This window comes from Hyla sarda, chromosome 5 (assembly GCF_029499605.1).
Source record: "Hyla sarda isolate aHylSar1 chromosome 5, aHylSar1.hap1, whole genome shotgun sequence".
NCBI lineage: Eukaryota > Metazoa > Chordata > Amphibia > Anura > Hylidae > Hyla > Hyla sarda.
In genome coordinates, this window is record NC_079193.1 from 215,452,505 (window position 1) to 215,466,755 (window position 14,251).

At 41.1% G+C, this 14,251-nt stretch overlaps 1 protein-coding gene across 3 annotated transcripts in view; it reads left to right on the forward strand.

The window, feature by feature from the left end:
• LY86 (lymphocyte antigen 86) overlaps positions 1 to 14,251 on the forward strand; it is a 78,671-nt gene that overhangs the window by 52,178 nt on the left and 12,242 nt on the right. For 2 of the 3 annotated variants that reach the window (XM_056521097.1, XM_056521095.1), the window contains exon 1: positions 3,680 to 3,915. The exons of the other annotated variant lie outside the window; for it this stretch is intronic. In XM_056521097.1, coding sequence (XP_056377072.1) covers positions 3,795 to 3,915 — 121 coding nt within the window. In that variant the 5' untranslated portion in view covers positions 3,680 to 3,794. Of the gene's footprint in view, positions 1 to 3,679; positions 3,916 to 14,251 lie in introns of those variants that run through there. 3 annotated transcript variants of the gene reach the window in all.

Consider the following 14,251-nt stretch of genomic DNA (forward strand, 5'->3'; position numbering starts at 1 on the left):
TTGGAAGAAAGAAAGATAGAGGAAGAAAGAAATATAGAAGAAAACTAGAACAAATAGATATATATCCAGTAGAAATACAATAAAAATAATGTATTACATCTGTATAATATAAAAAAAACTGTTGCAGGGCCCTTGCGGCAGGCTCAATAAAATAAAATAAAATTTAATATTATATGAAGAAAACAAGATACATCATAGTTAAGACCACCTAAAATTAAGTTATAATCCCCTGGGGAAAAGAACGTACGTTTATGGTCGAATAAATGTTTTTAACTGTGTGGCCAATAGAGTAAAATCCTTAGTAAATACACACACTGTGGTGCACTGCACTGCTCACCAGTTCCCATTAGCGGTGTGTTCAAGCCTCTAAGCACGGCTCCAGCCTCCTGACCGGCCCAATGTGCGAGGCGGGCTACCAATGTTGGGAGGTTTAGCAGAGGAGCTGCGCTTTTGTGGTGCAGCTGTCCAGCTTCTTAGGATGTCCACATGAGCAGAGGGTATGTGCTTCCTGTCTGCGTAACTCCTGTGTGCAGGGCAGGTAAACGGCAGGTATGTAATATGACCAAAATTATAAGCTAACAAATCAAAGAAGCAAAAGATTTATGCAAAATAAGATCAAAATTTATTGAACATAATCATGTATATACCCAAAAAGTTACCCGTAAAAACATATAGCCAGAACACATGATTAAAAACAGTGGGGGGAGCCAGAAATTCATGTAGATAATTAATTACATATCAACAATTAGAACATGATAGCAGCATGAATGGGGTTGATTTCAAAAGTGCCACTATAGCCAAGAATTAATTATAATATAATATGCTAAAAGCTATAATATGTAAACATGATGATCATAAGTATGACCTCATAGCAGCATAATGGCTAGTGGAAAAACACAGCATAGCTTCTAATAGCAGCATATGGATTCATAAAGTGTAGTGAATACTGGTAGTCATAATAGATGGCAAGTGCATACAGATAATAATATACCCAATGCAGAAAATAAACATGGTGGCAGAAAATCTGCTCCCCCACATCACATCCCCCTCTGACGTGTTTCACCACTTCTTTGTCCAGGAGCGGCAGGTATGTACCTTCTCTTTGTGGAGTGGCAGGCGTGCGCGTCTCTTATGTGCAGGCAGATGCTTGTCCCGGTGGGGTCAGAGTGCACTGGTTAACCTGGAGCTGATTTGCACCTTCTGAAAGTGTGCATGTGCAGTTCACAGTCCGGAGGATCGGATGACAGGCTTGGATTAGTAATAGATCACTTTGGCGTCTTCGTGGTGGGAACGCGCATTTGGCCAAAGAGAGATTAGAAGCAATTTACATTGTATATAGCTACTGAAGAAAAGGCCCATGGCCTTGAAACGCGTCCAGCCTTTTCAAATGCCTGTTTGACCACCTATATACATCTCCAATGTGAATTGCTTCTAATCCTTCCTTTACCAAATGCACGTTATTCCTAGTCCTCAGCATGGCTTTTTCTCTTGTTTCTGACCCTCGTCATGGCTCTCCCTCTAATTTGGCTTCCCCTTTCATTTTTGGACACCAGCATGGCTCCCTCTATTTCTTAGCCCCAACTGTGGCTCCACTCACCTTGCAGCATGGTTTCTCCTCCTGCATCCTATTTAGCCCTTTGAGAATGGGTTTGTGATGACATTTTAACCGCATGTCCTGCGGTGTCTTAGACACATGGTCACTGGAACACAGGCACATGACTCTTTGTATACACACTCCACTCCTCCTTACGGAAGAAATAACAGGAAAACACACTTTTTCCTTAGCCACAGGGTTCCACACCCAAATATCAGGAGTTGGTCACCCAGGGGTCAAGGTGGGAAAGTTTCCTCCCTCTAGCTGGGATGACAGAAAACAACCCAAGTCCCTGTTCATACAATATAAAACCACAAATAAACACAGTATAATGGCATAATAAAGTGTAAAAAAAAGCAGTTATTTAACCTAATACATAATATGACATTGCAAACCAAGAAATAAGGTAATTGGACCAGATTTTTCAAACTGCATAAGAGAAATTTTTTTTAATTTTCCCACAGCAACCAATCACAGCGCGGTTGCCCACTGCCAGATACCAGTGAGCAGCGAGGTTCTGAGAAGAACTGTGGAAATACTGCAGTATAGGTTAGCTGTGTTATTGGAGTCCATTGAGAAGTACCTTAAAGGGAACCAATCATCATATATTATTAAATCCTTTTTACATATGGAGAAATGCTGTTAACTATTTTTGAAATATACTAAGCAGCTTTATTGGGTCTGATAGTTTACAATTGTACGTTTGTAGCATGTTTGTACTTTAATAGCACATATCTGTGTATATCTGTGCCTATACAGTGTCTATTGGGAAATCCTCCTTTTTTCTCCACCCATTTATTGCCTTTTTTTCTTTCTATATAATAAAGAAGTTTTATCTATCATAAGTGGTGTTATAAGGTATGGACTATGTTAGGTGGAAAATAATTTTACGCTATAAATATTTGTTTAGTTGGTTCAATGTAAACAAGTTTCAGTGACCATTATCATTATGTGGAGATGCTATTTCATAGATTTAGGCCTAGATGTCAACTCAAGTACTCAAGAGCATGAGCCTCAGCTTAGTACTCAAGAGAGAGAACCTCAGGTTCATGCCCCCTTTTAGAACAGTTGCTGTTGCCTCCTTGATAGGCTATAAGCATTTTTCCAGTCTGTGAATTGTAAAGGGGGTGGTCACCACTGCTCTCAATGGGCATGACCCTGAGGCTCTGCCTGTTCAGAACTAAGCAGTGGTAAGGTTGATGGTCTAGGTTCTTATCAGCATCTTGGGGACCAAAACTAATTACCCACAATGCAGATGAGGGCTAGTAAAAAAAGTGCCTTAAAGGGTTTATCCACCATAAGGTGATTTTAGTACTTACCTTCCAGTGCTTGTCTTAGGGGTAAATGGCTATGTTGTGGGATTACCATAACACTGTGGATATCTTTTTGTGGAATGGTTATTACCTGATGGAGTTCCCTCCCTCTAACTACAAGTCCCATGATTCCTTGTTTGTACCTTGAGGTCACTTTTCTCCCTCGCAAAGACAAGCTCCCTCTGACTAGTGACTAGTGCTGTAATATTTCGGGCTGCTCTGTAAACTAGGAAAACCTGAGACAACGTCATTTTGTATGCTGTTAAAAATAAACATTGGGGAAACAATCATGAAAGTATTGCGAGACCACTATCAAACACAGGTACAGTACACTACAATAACTTTTCAGCCCCTGTGGCATAGTCAAATAAAAAAAAATTCTGGAATGCCCCTTTAATTCATAAAGCAGCAGCAACACATGAATGATGAAGGCACATTTGTAAGACCCGAAAGGTTCTTTTTAAATCAAGCATTATTAAGAGTCTCCCTTCAGACCTGCAGGAATGTGTGCTACCCTTAAATCTACCCCCTTATACCTCTATTAATAATTGAGCAGAACAAACAAGGAAGAATGGAAAACATCTGCCAGAACATACAGTACCTAAAAAGTGGGCCCCTTATAATATCAGTAATTTATTTTGTTTCAATGTTTTTTTTTTTTTTTGGTCTGCATCATTCACATTGACATACTGTACACTTCCTTAAAATGTAAATACAACATATAAATGTGAAAGCACTAAATTAGGAAGTGAAATAAGACGTTTTGGGGGAAGTAAAACTGCCTTTGCTTTCGGCATTTTTGCAAATCCACACAATAACATACAGTATATTTGTAAAGAAACAGGCTAACATACACTGACTACTTAAGAAGAAAAGACCTTTGCAGAATGAAGATCTCTTCCATCGTTCTGACTATTTCATGGTTGCTGTGGCCAGGAGAAATGAAAGAATGGCCTAGACACACAATGTGCAAGACAAAGGACTTTGAAGCCTATTATAAGAGTTGTGGTGAGTTCACGGAAAAGCGATTCCTTGTTTGCTGAAGATCACTGCATAGTCCTGACTGTTTTAATAACTTCCATGTCATACTGAGGATAACATAAGCAATACCTGCTTTTACCAAGGGCATACAATGACAGAGCACTGCTTGCCAGCTCAGCATGAACTAGATATTTTTCATTAAAACTACAACCTGTGTATAAGGTGAGACAGTCACAGTGCAGAGCAGTGGTAATTCATTGTGACACAGACGTATCTTTTATATTCATTGAGGTACGTGTTTCCATAAAGAATAAACACATTGCTTATAAACAACATCAGAGCAGTACAACATTGTAAAAACATGATTTTTGCACTATTTATTTTTTTATTTCTACACAAGTTATATAAACACAACTAGATACTGAAGTTTACATACTTAACAGGTTTCATAAAGAGAATTTTCCAAGTGCAAGCCTAAATGTCACCCCCATTTCCTTATATGAACTATTCAAAAATGTGCTGGTGATAAGTCACCCCGGTGAATACCTAATATAACCGGTGGTATGGGACGGTGCAGAGGTGATTGGAGGTGGTTTTGGCAAAAAATGCACCTACAATTTTAGAGAGAAAAAACAGCTACACACCTGCATGACTCATATTTTAAGAAGTTCTAATGCTCTACAACATCTCCCTAATAATAAACATAAAAAGCACAGTACTAAATGATCATACAGAGCATAAACTGATAACACTTGAGGTATAAATAAAAACTGTCTGATTTACCCATAGCAACCCATCCCAGCTCAGCTGTCATTTTAAAGTGAGAGTTTAAAGTTTCCGGCCCTTGCGATCTTAAAGGGGTATTCCAGGCAAAACCTTTTTTTACACATATCAACTGCTCCGGAAAGTTAAACAGATTTGTAAATTACTTCTATTAAAAAATCTTAATCCTTCCAATAGTTATTAGCTTCTGAAGTTTTCTGTCTAACTGCTCAATGATGATGTCACGTCCCGGGAGCTGTGCATGATGGGAGAATATCCCCATAGGAACTGCATAGCTCCCGGGATGTGAGTCATCAGAGAGCAGTTAGACAGAAAACAATAACTCAACTTCAGAAGCTAATAACTATTGGAAGGATTAAGATTTTTTAATAGAAGTAATTTACAAATCTGTTTAACTTTCCGGAGCCAATTGATATATAAAAAAAAGTTTTAGCCTGGAATACCCCTTTAAACAATGGCATGGTTGCCGAGAAAACCGTACCACAGATATTCCATTTAGAAGCATAGAAAAACTAGGTAAGAATGTCTCACCTAGCTTCCCCAGGCACCTGAATGGCATATCTGTACAATTGTGTGTGATAGTCAAACTCTGTAATCATTACAGGGTAGGGTTGCCACCCAGCCGGTATTTTACTGACTATGCAATAGCCGGTATTTTTCAGCTAAGAGCAAGGCTGCCAGCCACTTAACAACCCCCTTCCCCTATGCAGTGCCGTAGAATGTGTTTTGCCATACAATGTGATATGGTGACTCACTTTTCAGTGCTTGAGCATCACTGCCCCAACAGATTCAAATGGCTGACACTCGCACACTTGCCCCCTACCATTGGTTGCTGCGGGCGCTGGGGGGCTGTGCATGTGTCACGTGACATATACAGTCATTGCCGTAACTGTTGGCACCCATGAATTTTTTCTAGAAAACAAATTTCTCACAGAAAAGGATTGCAGTAACACATGTTTAGCCATACACATGTTTATTCCCCCTGTGTGTATTGGAACTAAACCAAAAAAGGGAGGAAAAAAAGCAAATTGGACATAACGTCACACCAAACTCCAAAAATGGGCTGGACAAAATTATTAGCACCCTTTCAAAATTGTGGAAAAATAAGATTGTTTCCAGCATGTGATGCTCCTTTAAACTCACCTGGGGCAAGTAACAGGTGTGGGTAATATAAAAATGACACCTGAAAGCAGATAAAAAGGAGAGAAGTTCACTTAGTCTTTGCATTGTGTGTCTGTGTGTGCCATAATAAGCATGGACAACAGAAAGAGGAGAAGAGAACTGTCTGAGGACTTGAGAACCAAAATTGTGGAAAAATATCAACAATCTCAAGGTTACAAGTCCATCTCCAGAAATCTACATTTGCCTTTGTCCACAGTGAGCAACATTATCAAGATGTTTGCAACTCATGGCACTGTAGCTAATCTCCCTGGGCATGGACGGAAGAGAAAAATTGATGAAAGGTGTCAACGCAGGATAGTCCGATGGTGGATAAGCAGCCCCAAACAAGTTCCAAATATATTCAAGCTGTCCTGCAGGCTCAGGGAGCATCAGTGTCAGCACAAACTATATGTCGACTTATAAATAAAATGAATTGCTATGGCAGGAGACCTAGGAGGACCCCACTGCTGACACAGAGACATAAAAAGCAGGACTACATTTTGACAAAATTAACTTGAGTAAGCCAAAATCCTTCTGGGAAAACATCTTGTAGACAGATGAGACAAAGATAGAGCTTTTTGGTGAAGCACATCATTCTACTGTTTACCGAAAATGGAATGAGGCCTACAAATAAAAGAACACAGTACCTACAGTGAAATATGGTGGTGGTTCAATTATGTTTTGGGGTTGTTTTGCTGCCTCTGGCACTGGGTGCCTTGAATGTGTGCAAGGCATCATGAAATCTGAGGATTACCAACGGATTTTGGGTTCGCATTCTACAGCCCAGTGTCAGAAAGCTGAGTTTGCATCCGAGATCTTGGGTCTTCCAGCAGGACAATGACCCTAAACATAACTCAAAAAGCACCCAGAAATGCATGACAACAAAGCGCTGGAGAGTTCTGAAGTGGCCAGCAATGAGTCCAGATCTAAATCCCATTGAACCCCTGTGGAGAGATCTTAAAATTGCTGTTGGGAAAAGGTGCCCTTCCAATAAGAGAGATCTGGTGCAGTTGGCAAAGGAAGAGTGATCCAACATTCCGGCTGAGAGGTATAAGAAGCTTATTGATGGTTATAGGAAGCGACTGATTTCAGTTATTTTTTCCAAAGGGTGTGCAACCAAATATTAAGTTAAGGCTGCCAATAATTTTTTCCAGCCCATTTATGGAGTTTGGTGTGACATTATGTCCAATTAGCTTTTTTTCCTCCCTTTTTTGGTTTAGTTCCAATACACACAAAGGGAAGAAACATGTGTATAGCATAACATTGTGTTACTGCAATCCTTTTCTGTAAGAAATACTTCATTTTCTAGAAAAATTTAAGGTGTGCCAACATTTACGGCCATGACTGTATATTCATCCTCAAACACCGTTCACTGCAATGCAACTTCGGCTTCCACAGCAAGAGGATGTCTCTTGCTGTGATAGCTGAAGCTTCATGGGGGACCGTGCTTGTGTGCTTGCGGTGGAGAAGATGACAGCAGGAGGATGGAGCATGTATCCTCCCGCTGTCAGCCCTGTGCCCTTGGGGGGAATCAACGCTTGTGGTTGACATTTAACCCGTTCCCCGCCGTGTGCCCATTGGGGAATTAGCACAGTGGCTGATCCCCATGGCGGGGGACGAATTAAATGTCAGCCGAAAGCGCTGATTCCCCCTGCGGGCGCATGATCCCCATGGCGGAGATACAGTTATATGTCAGCCGGTGTGCTAATTCCTCCGCGGGCGCGCGGTCCCCATGGCGGGCAACGAGTTAAATGTCAGCCTCAAGCGCTGCTTCCCCCTGCGGGCACAGGGCTGACAGTGGGAGGAGACATGCTCCATCCTCCGGCTGTCATCTTGTCCACTGCAAGCGTGATCCCCCATGAAGCTTCGGCTATCACAGCAAGAGAGAGCCTCTTGCTGTGGTAGCCAAAGTCGCACTGCAGTGAACGTTGTTTGGGGATGAATATATATGTCACGTGACACGCGCACATCCCCTGCAGTAACCAATGGCAGGGGGCTGGTGTGCGAGTGTCAGCCAATTGAATGTGATGGGGCTGTGATGCTCAAGCACAGAAAAGTGCTGAGTCACCATATCACATTCTATGGCAAAACACATTCTATGGCACTACACCAGATGAGAGGCGGGTCCTTAAACATTGCCACAGGGTCTGCCTGGAAAGCAAATATCAGTGACTTGACTGACGTTCTGTGACCCCTACAGAGAGGAACGCAGGGGAGTACGAGCCTGTCTTTCTGGCTCCTTTTTTTTCTGGGATGCTGAAAGAAAGTGAGGCAGACAAGCCTGAGAATGAGAAGTGGGAGGAGGGAACAAGACAAGAATGTGGAGAGTAGTGATACCCTGCAGGGGCTCGAGCAGGTAGTGGAGTGCTGCTACATCTTGTATTATGCATAGTGCCACTGTTCACACACCAGGGATCCAGAGCCAAACAGTTCATACAATAGTCATTTACCTATTTGCAGTGGCACGCTAAAGCTCTGTTCACACCTGCTTCCTGGCACTGCGGTGGAAAACTTTTTTTTTTTAAATCAACTGGTGCCAGAAAGTTAAACAGATTTGTAAATTACTTCTATTAAAAAATCTTAATCCTTCCAGTACTTATTAGCTGCTGAATACTACAGAGGAAATTCTTTTCTTTTTGAAACACAGTGCTCTCTAATGACTCACGAGCACAGTGCTCTATGGTAACATCTCTGTCCATTTTAGGAACTGTCAAGAGCAGGATATGTTTTCTATGGGGATTTTCTCCTACTCTGGACAGTTCTTAAAATGGACAGAAGTGTCAGCAGAGAGCACTGTGCTCGAAATGTCAGCTCGTGATGAGAGCTCTGTGTTCCAAAAAGAAAAGACTTTCCTCTGTAGTATTCAGCAGCTAATAAGTACTGGAAGGATTAAGATTTTTTTTAATAGAAGTAATTTACAAATCTGTTTAACTTTCTGGCACCAGTTGATTAAAAAAAAAAAAAAAGTTTTCCACCGGAGTACCCCTTTAAAGAGGTATTCTAATATCCATAGGCTAACAGTGGTCTCCAAACTAGGGCCCTCAAGTCCTTGGCTGTCCGGGAATGCTGGAAGTTGTAGTTTTGCATAAGCTAGAGAGCCACAGTTTGGAGAACAATGGGTTATGCCATAAATGTCCCATACATGCTGATCTCACCCTATGTTAAAATAAAGGGTCCCCCCTAAAATCAAAAACCGCCAGCTATTTTACGCACTTTGCCTAACTCCCATCAATGTTGATCTGTATTGCAATTCTGCCCAAAATTCAGGGCTAAAAACACAGCCTGCAGCTCTATTTTGTTTAGTAAAAAGGTGGAGACTGTGACGGAAACCCAGCAGACTTTTGGGGGTCTGCAGTGACGCCACAGATGTATGGTGAACCTGTAATATTTGTTGTTTTTCTCTTATGATGGAGCAGCATAATCTCTTCTGCCATGTTTTTGTGGGGTTATATTTCAAGGGGTACCCCAACAAATACTTCCAGGGAATTGCCCCCCTCTGAACACCCCTTGCCATTTTAATCCCCTTCTGATCCCCCAGTGCCATTACGCGATATGTGTGGGCATGGGTGGAGCTTCCTGTGATGTCAAGCATATATAATTAATTATGCAAATTAAAATGGCCAGTATTTTTTGGCAAGAAAGGGTGCAACCCGCCACTTTTTGTAAGATGTAGTGGAAAAGTGTTAAAAACTTGTTGCAAAAGTCATTTACAACTGTTATTTTGGCACAAATTTTGCTAAATTCTGGCGCATTTCCAATTTTTTCCCAAGATATTACTGTATTACTCTTAATTTATTTATTAAGTGGGCTGTTAATTATTTTAGTTAGTAGGGGTCATGATCATGGTGATGATATGTAAAGCATGCATAATATTCTAATCTAAGATCAAGATCCTATACTTTTTGTAGGTCACAATCTACTTCCAAAAGTGACAGGTGGTGTTGACCTACAATGTTTAAAGATACAAAGCCTAACAGAGATATGGTTACAAACATTAATTTAGATTTTATTTTGGTACCATATTTTAACTATGCTATCACATTTTTGGTTCCACCAGCACACAATAGTATTTACTGCTGCCAACAGCTGAGAGCCACATGCATTTCAGGCTTGCAGCAATTAATCACCGTTTGGACGCACAGGAGGCAGGTAAGGCACGTCCTAGCTGATCGGGACATCGCGATTTTATCACTATGTCCCGATCAGCCCAACTGATGCTTTTAATTTCACTTTTATACATGGCGATCAACTTTCATCGCCGGGTCTAAAGAGTTAATGCCGGACATCTGCCAGAACGGAACACCCATTTGGCCCAGGCGTTTTTAATTAGCAGGAACCTGCATAAGGGTTTCCTCCTACCATTCTCCCAGCCCTCTGGCAGTGAGCACATGGTAGGTTTCATACTGGTGTGGTTCTCTGTGGCGGCCATTGTTTCTGTGATGCTTTGTCTGTGGGTTGGAGTGGCCCAGAGCCAGGGGCTTGGTCGGGCAGTAGTGGGGCTGCCTGGCCACTGGGTCGCTCCCCCAGTTGGGCATGGGGTCTCGAAGGCAGTGGCCGCCCCTGGGGGCTACGCCATTGTCAGGTTAGGGACCCACTCTAATGAGATAGCCTTGATGTGGCGAGTGGGCTCCTACTTTTTGATCAAAATGTATACTAACAACCTGTTAGATTTTGAAATTATGCTGAGAAGCAAGTAGATCAAATTACAAATGGTGGATGTGTGGTGGCTGTGTTTCTCTTTTTGTGTTGCACATTTGTAGTCTCTCCCTTCTCCCTTAGCCAGCACTCCACTCCACCCATTTGGCCCAGGCGTTTTTAATTAGCAGGAAACTGCATAAGGGTTTCCTCCTACCATTCTCCCAGCCCTCTGGCAGTGAGCACATGGTAGGTTTCATACTGGTGTGGTTCTCTGTGGCAGCCATTGTTTCTGTGATGCTTTGTCTGTGGGGTGGAGTGGCCCAGAGCCAGGGGCTTGGTCGGGCAGTAGTGGGGCTGCCTGGCCACTGGGTCGCTCCCCCCATTGGGCATGGGGTCTCGGAGGCAGTGGCCGCCGCCCGGGGCTACGCCAGTGTGAGGTTAGGGACCCACTCTAATGAGGTGGCTTTGACGTGGCGAGTGGGCTAGTACCTGTTAGTTTTTGAAACTATGCTGAGAAGCAAGTAGATCAAATTACAAATGGTGAATGTGCAGCTGTGATTCTCTTTTTGTGTTATACATTATATTAAATATACATTATTAAATATATACATGTATAAACATTACAAAATTAGCATAGAAGAGAGGCGACTAGGGGCTGTCCCACCTGGGCGTAGTTACTGATTTTGGGCACCACCATACAAGGTACGGTATGCAATACGGTACCGGGACACCACATATCAGGGGACCGTACAGAGATCTCTCCCATGATCTACAGTATTTATACCCAGGACTGTATCTATAACAAGGGGGCATCCTTTACAACTAGAGGAAAGAAGGTTTCTACACCAACACAGACGGGGGTTCTTTACTGTAAGAGCAGTGAGACTTTGGAATTCTCTCCCGGAGGAAGTTGTCATGGGGAACTCTGTAAAAGAGTTCAACAGGGGTCTGAATGCACTTTTGGAGAATAATAACATCGCTGGTTATGTATACTAGATCTATAGGGACAGAACGTTGATCCAGGGGTTTATTCTGACTGCCATATTACGAGTCGGGAAGGAATTTTTACCTCTAGTATGAGGGTTTTTTGCCTTCCTCTGGATCAACTCAGTAGGGACTTATTAGGGTTATAGGTTGAACTTGATGGACCGTGGTCTTTTTTCAACCTTATGAACTATGTTACTATGTTACCTCTGCACGTATATATTGTTTGTATGGCAATACCTTGATACTGGAATATCCTAAACATGTTATTTCAAACCTTCCCTCCCTGCAGAGCTGACCTCTGCAACCCATCAACAAAATATTCACATTTGCCTTTATGATCACTACTGTATTGCACAGTTCTTTGCTGAGCTAAGATCACAGACCTCACCAATGGGATCCTCCATGTGTATCTATGACACAACAGAAGGTCCTTCTGACTTTCCTCTTCAAGAATTTTAGTCTGATACGCCATTCCTTTGTTGTATCACACTTTACATCCTATGACATTTCACATACGTTTGTCAAGATATATACATTTATTAGAACATTGGATTTTAAAGATACTATTAGTATGCAGTGTTGCAGAATAGGTAGGCGCTATAATAATAATTGTAAGTAATTATTGGTTTTTATATTCTGTAGTATTGCTATTCAAAACTGTTTTTTCTTTAAAAATATATCAACAAAATAATGTTCTTTGGACACATTCCATACTTAGCGGCACTTCAATATCAAAGGAGACAAGAGATATAAATAAGAATGCTTAAAGACCTTCATTCTTCTCCCAGGGGAATATTTTATGAGTTAAAGTTTAATGTAATTGAAAGCTTAAAAGTTTATTTGCAATGACATTTCAGGGTGAAGCTTTACTGGTATGTGATGCAGTTCTGACTGTGACTTATTTACAGGCATAAAGATATGGGTAGGCTACAGGAAAGTTAACCGACCACAATGGGAATAATTTGAGTATAGTCTGTATCATTGTAAATGGGAATATTTTGATTGATAAAATATAACTAGTCTGCCATGGCCAGGTGGTGTACATAAAAGAGAGGGGGCCTCATAGTAACAATCGAAACAAGGTAATGCATTTTGTCCCCCAAGACAGGATGGTTGGTGTATATTATACTATCAAGCCAGTCCACCACTCTTTTCCAGGTCTTTATCATTTTGCTTACTAACAATGCAATACCTCTGAAGAAGAAAGACCTGAAACAGTTATTGCCACCGAACAGCAAAGGGGTTTGGAGGACCAACCAAAACTGGGCCTTCTCTCTCTACGAGCTGACCCATGGTATGTTATTCTTTAGTAGTACTTTAACACAGGTCTTGCTTGCAGGCTTGAGAAATCAAACTGGTGAATTTGGGAAACCTATATCTAATATATATTGAGGGTTAGACACAATAAAGAAATTCAGCCTAGTTTATTGTGATATCAAATATAGTCATTATATTAAAACAGACCATCAAAATGAATTATGTAAGAGGTGGTAAAATTATTATACCCACCTACCTCTGTAACCCATTAAGGACTCAGGGTTTCAATTTTGCACCTACAGAATTTGATGGCTTTTTTTTTTTTTTTGCGCCACCAATTCTACTTTGTAATGACATCAGTCATTTTACCCAAAAATCTACAGTGAAAAAAAACAAAATTTTGAAACTTTTGGGGGGTTCCGTTTCTACGTAGTGCATTTTTCGGTAAAAAATGTTTTACTTCTGGAAGAAATCATGACTACATGCACGAATATTAATACATTTAAAATTTCCTCTTCTGACCCCTATATTTATTTTTCCGCATACGGGGATGTATGAGGGCTCATTTTTTGCACCGTTATCTGAAATTCCCATTTTTGTTTTGATCGGACTTTTTGATCACTTTTTATTAATTTTTTATGGTATAAAAAGTGACCAAAAATACGCAATTTTTTTTTTACATGTACGCCATTGAACGTGCAGTTTAATTAATTATATATTTTTATAGCTCGGATAATTACGCATGCGGCGATACCACATATGTTTACATTTATTTTTATATACACAGTTTTTTTTAAATGGGAATGGGGGGGTGATTCAAACTTTTATTAGGAAAGGGGTTAAATCATTTATTAAATATTCTTTTTAAACTTTTTTTTCGCAAAGTTATAGCCCCATAGGGGACTATAACATGCATTACACTGATCAATGCTATGCCATTGCATAGAATTGATCAGTGTTTCCGGCGAGCGACTGCTCCTGCCTGGATCTCAGGCACGGAGCAGTCATTTGGTGATCGGACAACGAGGAGGCAGGTAGTGACCCTCCTCGCATCCATACAGCTCCTCGTGTCTGTACCCGATCACCCGACTTAGCTGCCGGAATTTTTTTTAAACTTTAGATGCGGCAATCAACTTTGATCCCCGCGTCTAAAGGGTTAATACAGGCATCAATGCGATTAGTGATGTCCGTTATTAGCCATGGGTCCCGGCAACAATTAGCCACCAGGACCTACCCGGTATGACAAGAGGTCACCGTGTGACCCTGCGTTATATCTCGGTAAATATACGTCCTGTGTTGTTAAGGGGTTAATGATACAACTTACCTTCAATTTTTTACATATTTACCTATGAAAGCCATACACCTTGGTGGGGTGTTATGACCCATTGGTAAGTTGTACCGTCACCCCCTTTTTTGTCTTTCTTTCTTTCCTTTGTCTAATGTTCTTCTCACTTCTTCTACCTATCACCTTGCATTTTTATAATTATACTTTACATATAACAGGAAAGGATCATTTTTATACTTCCTTAATTTATTT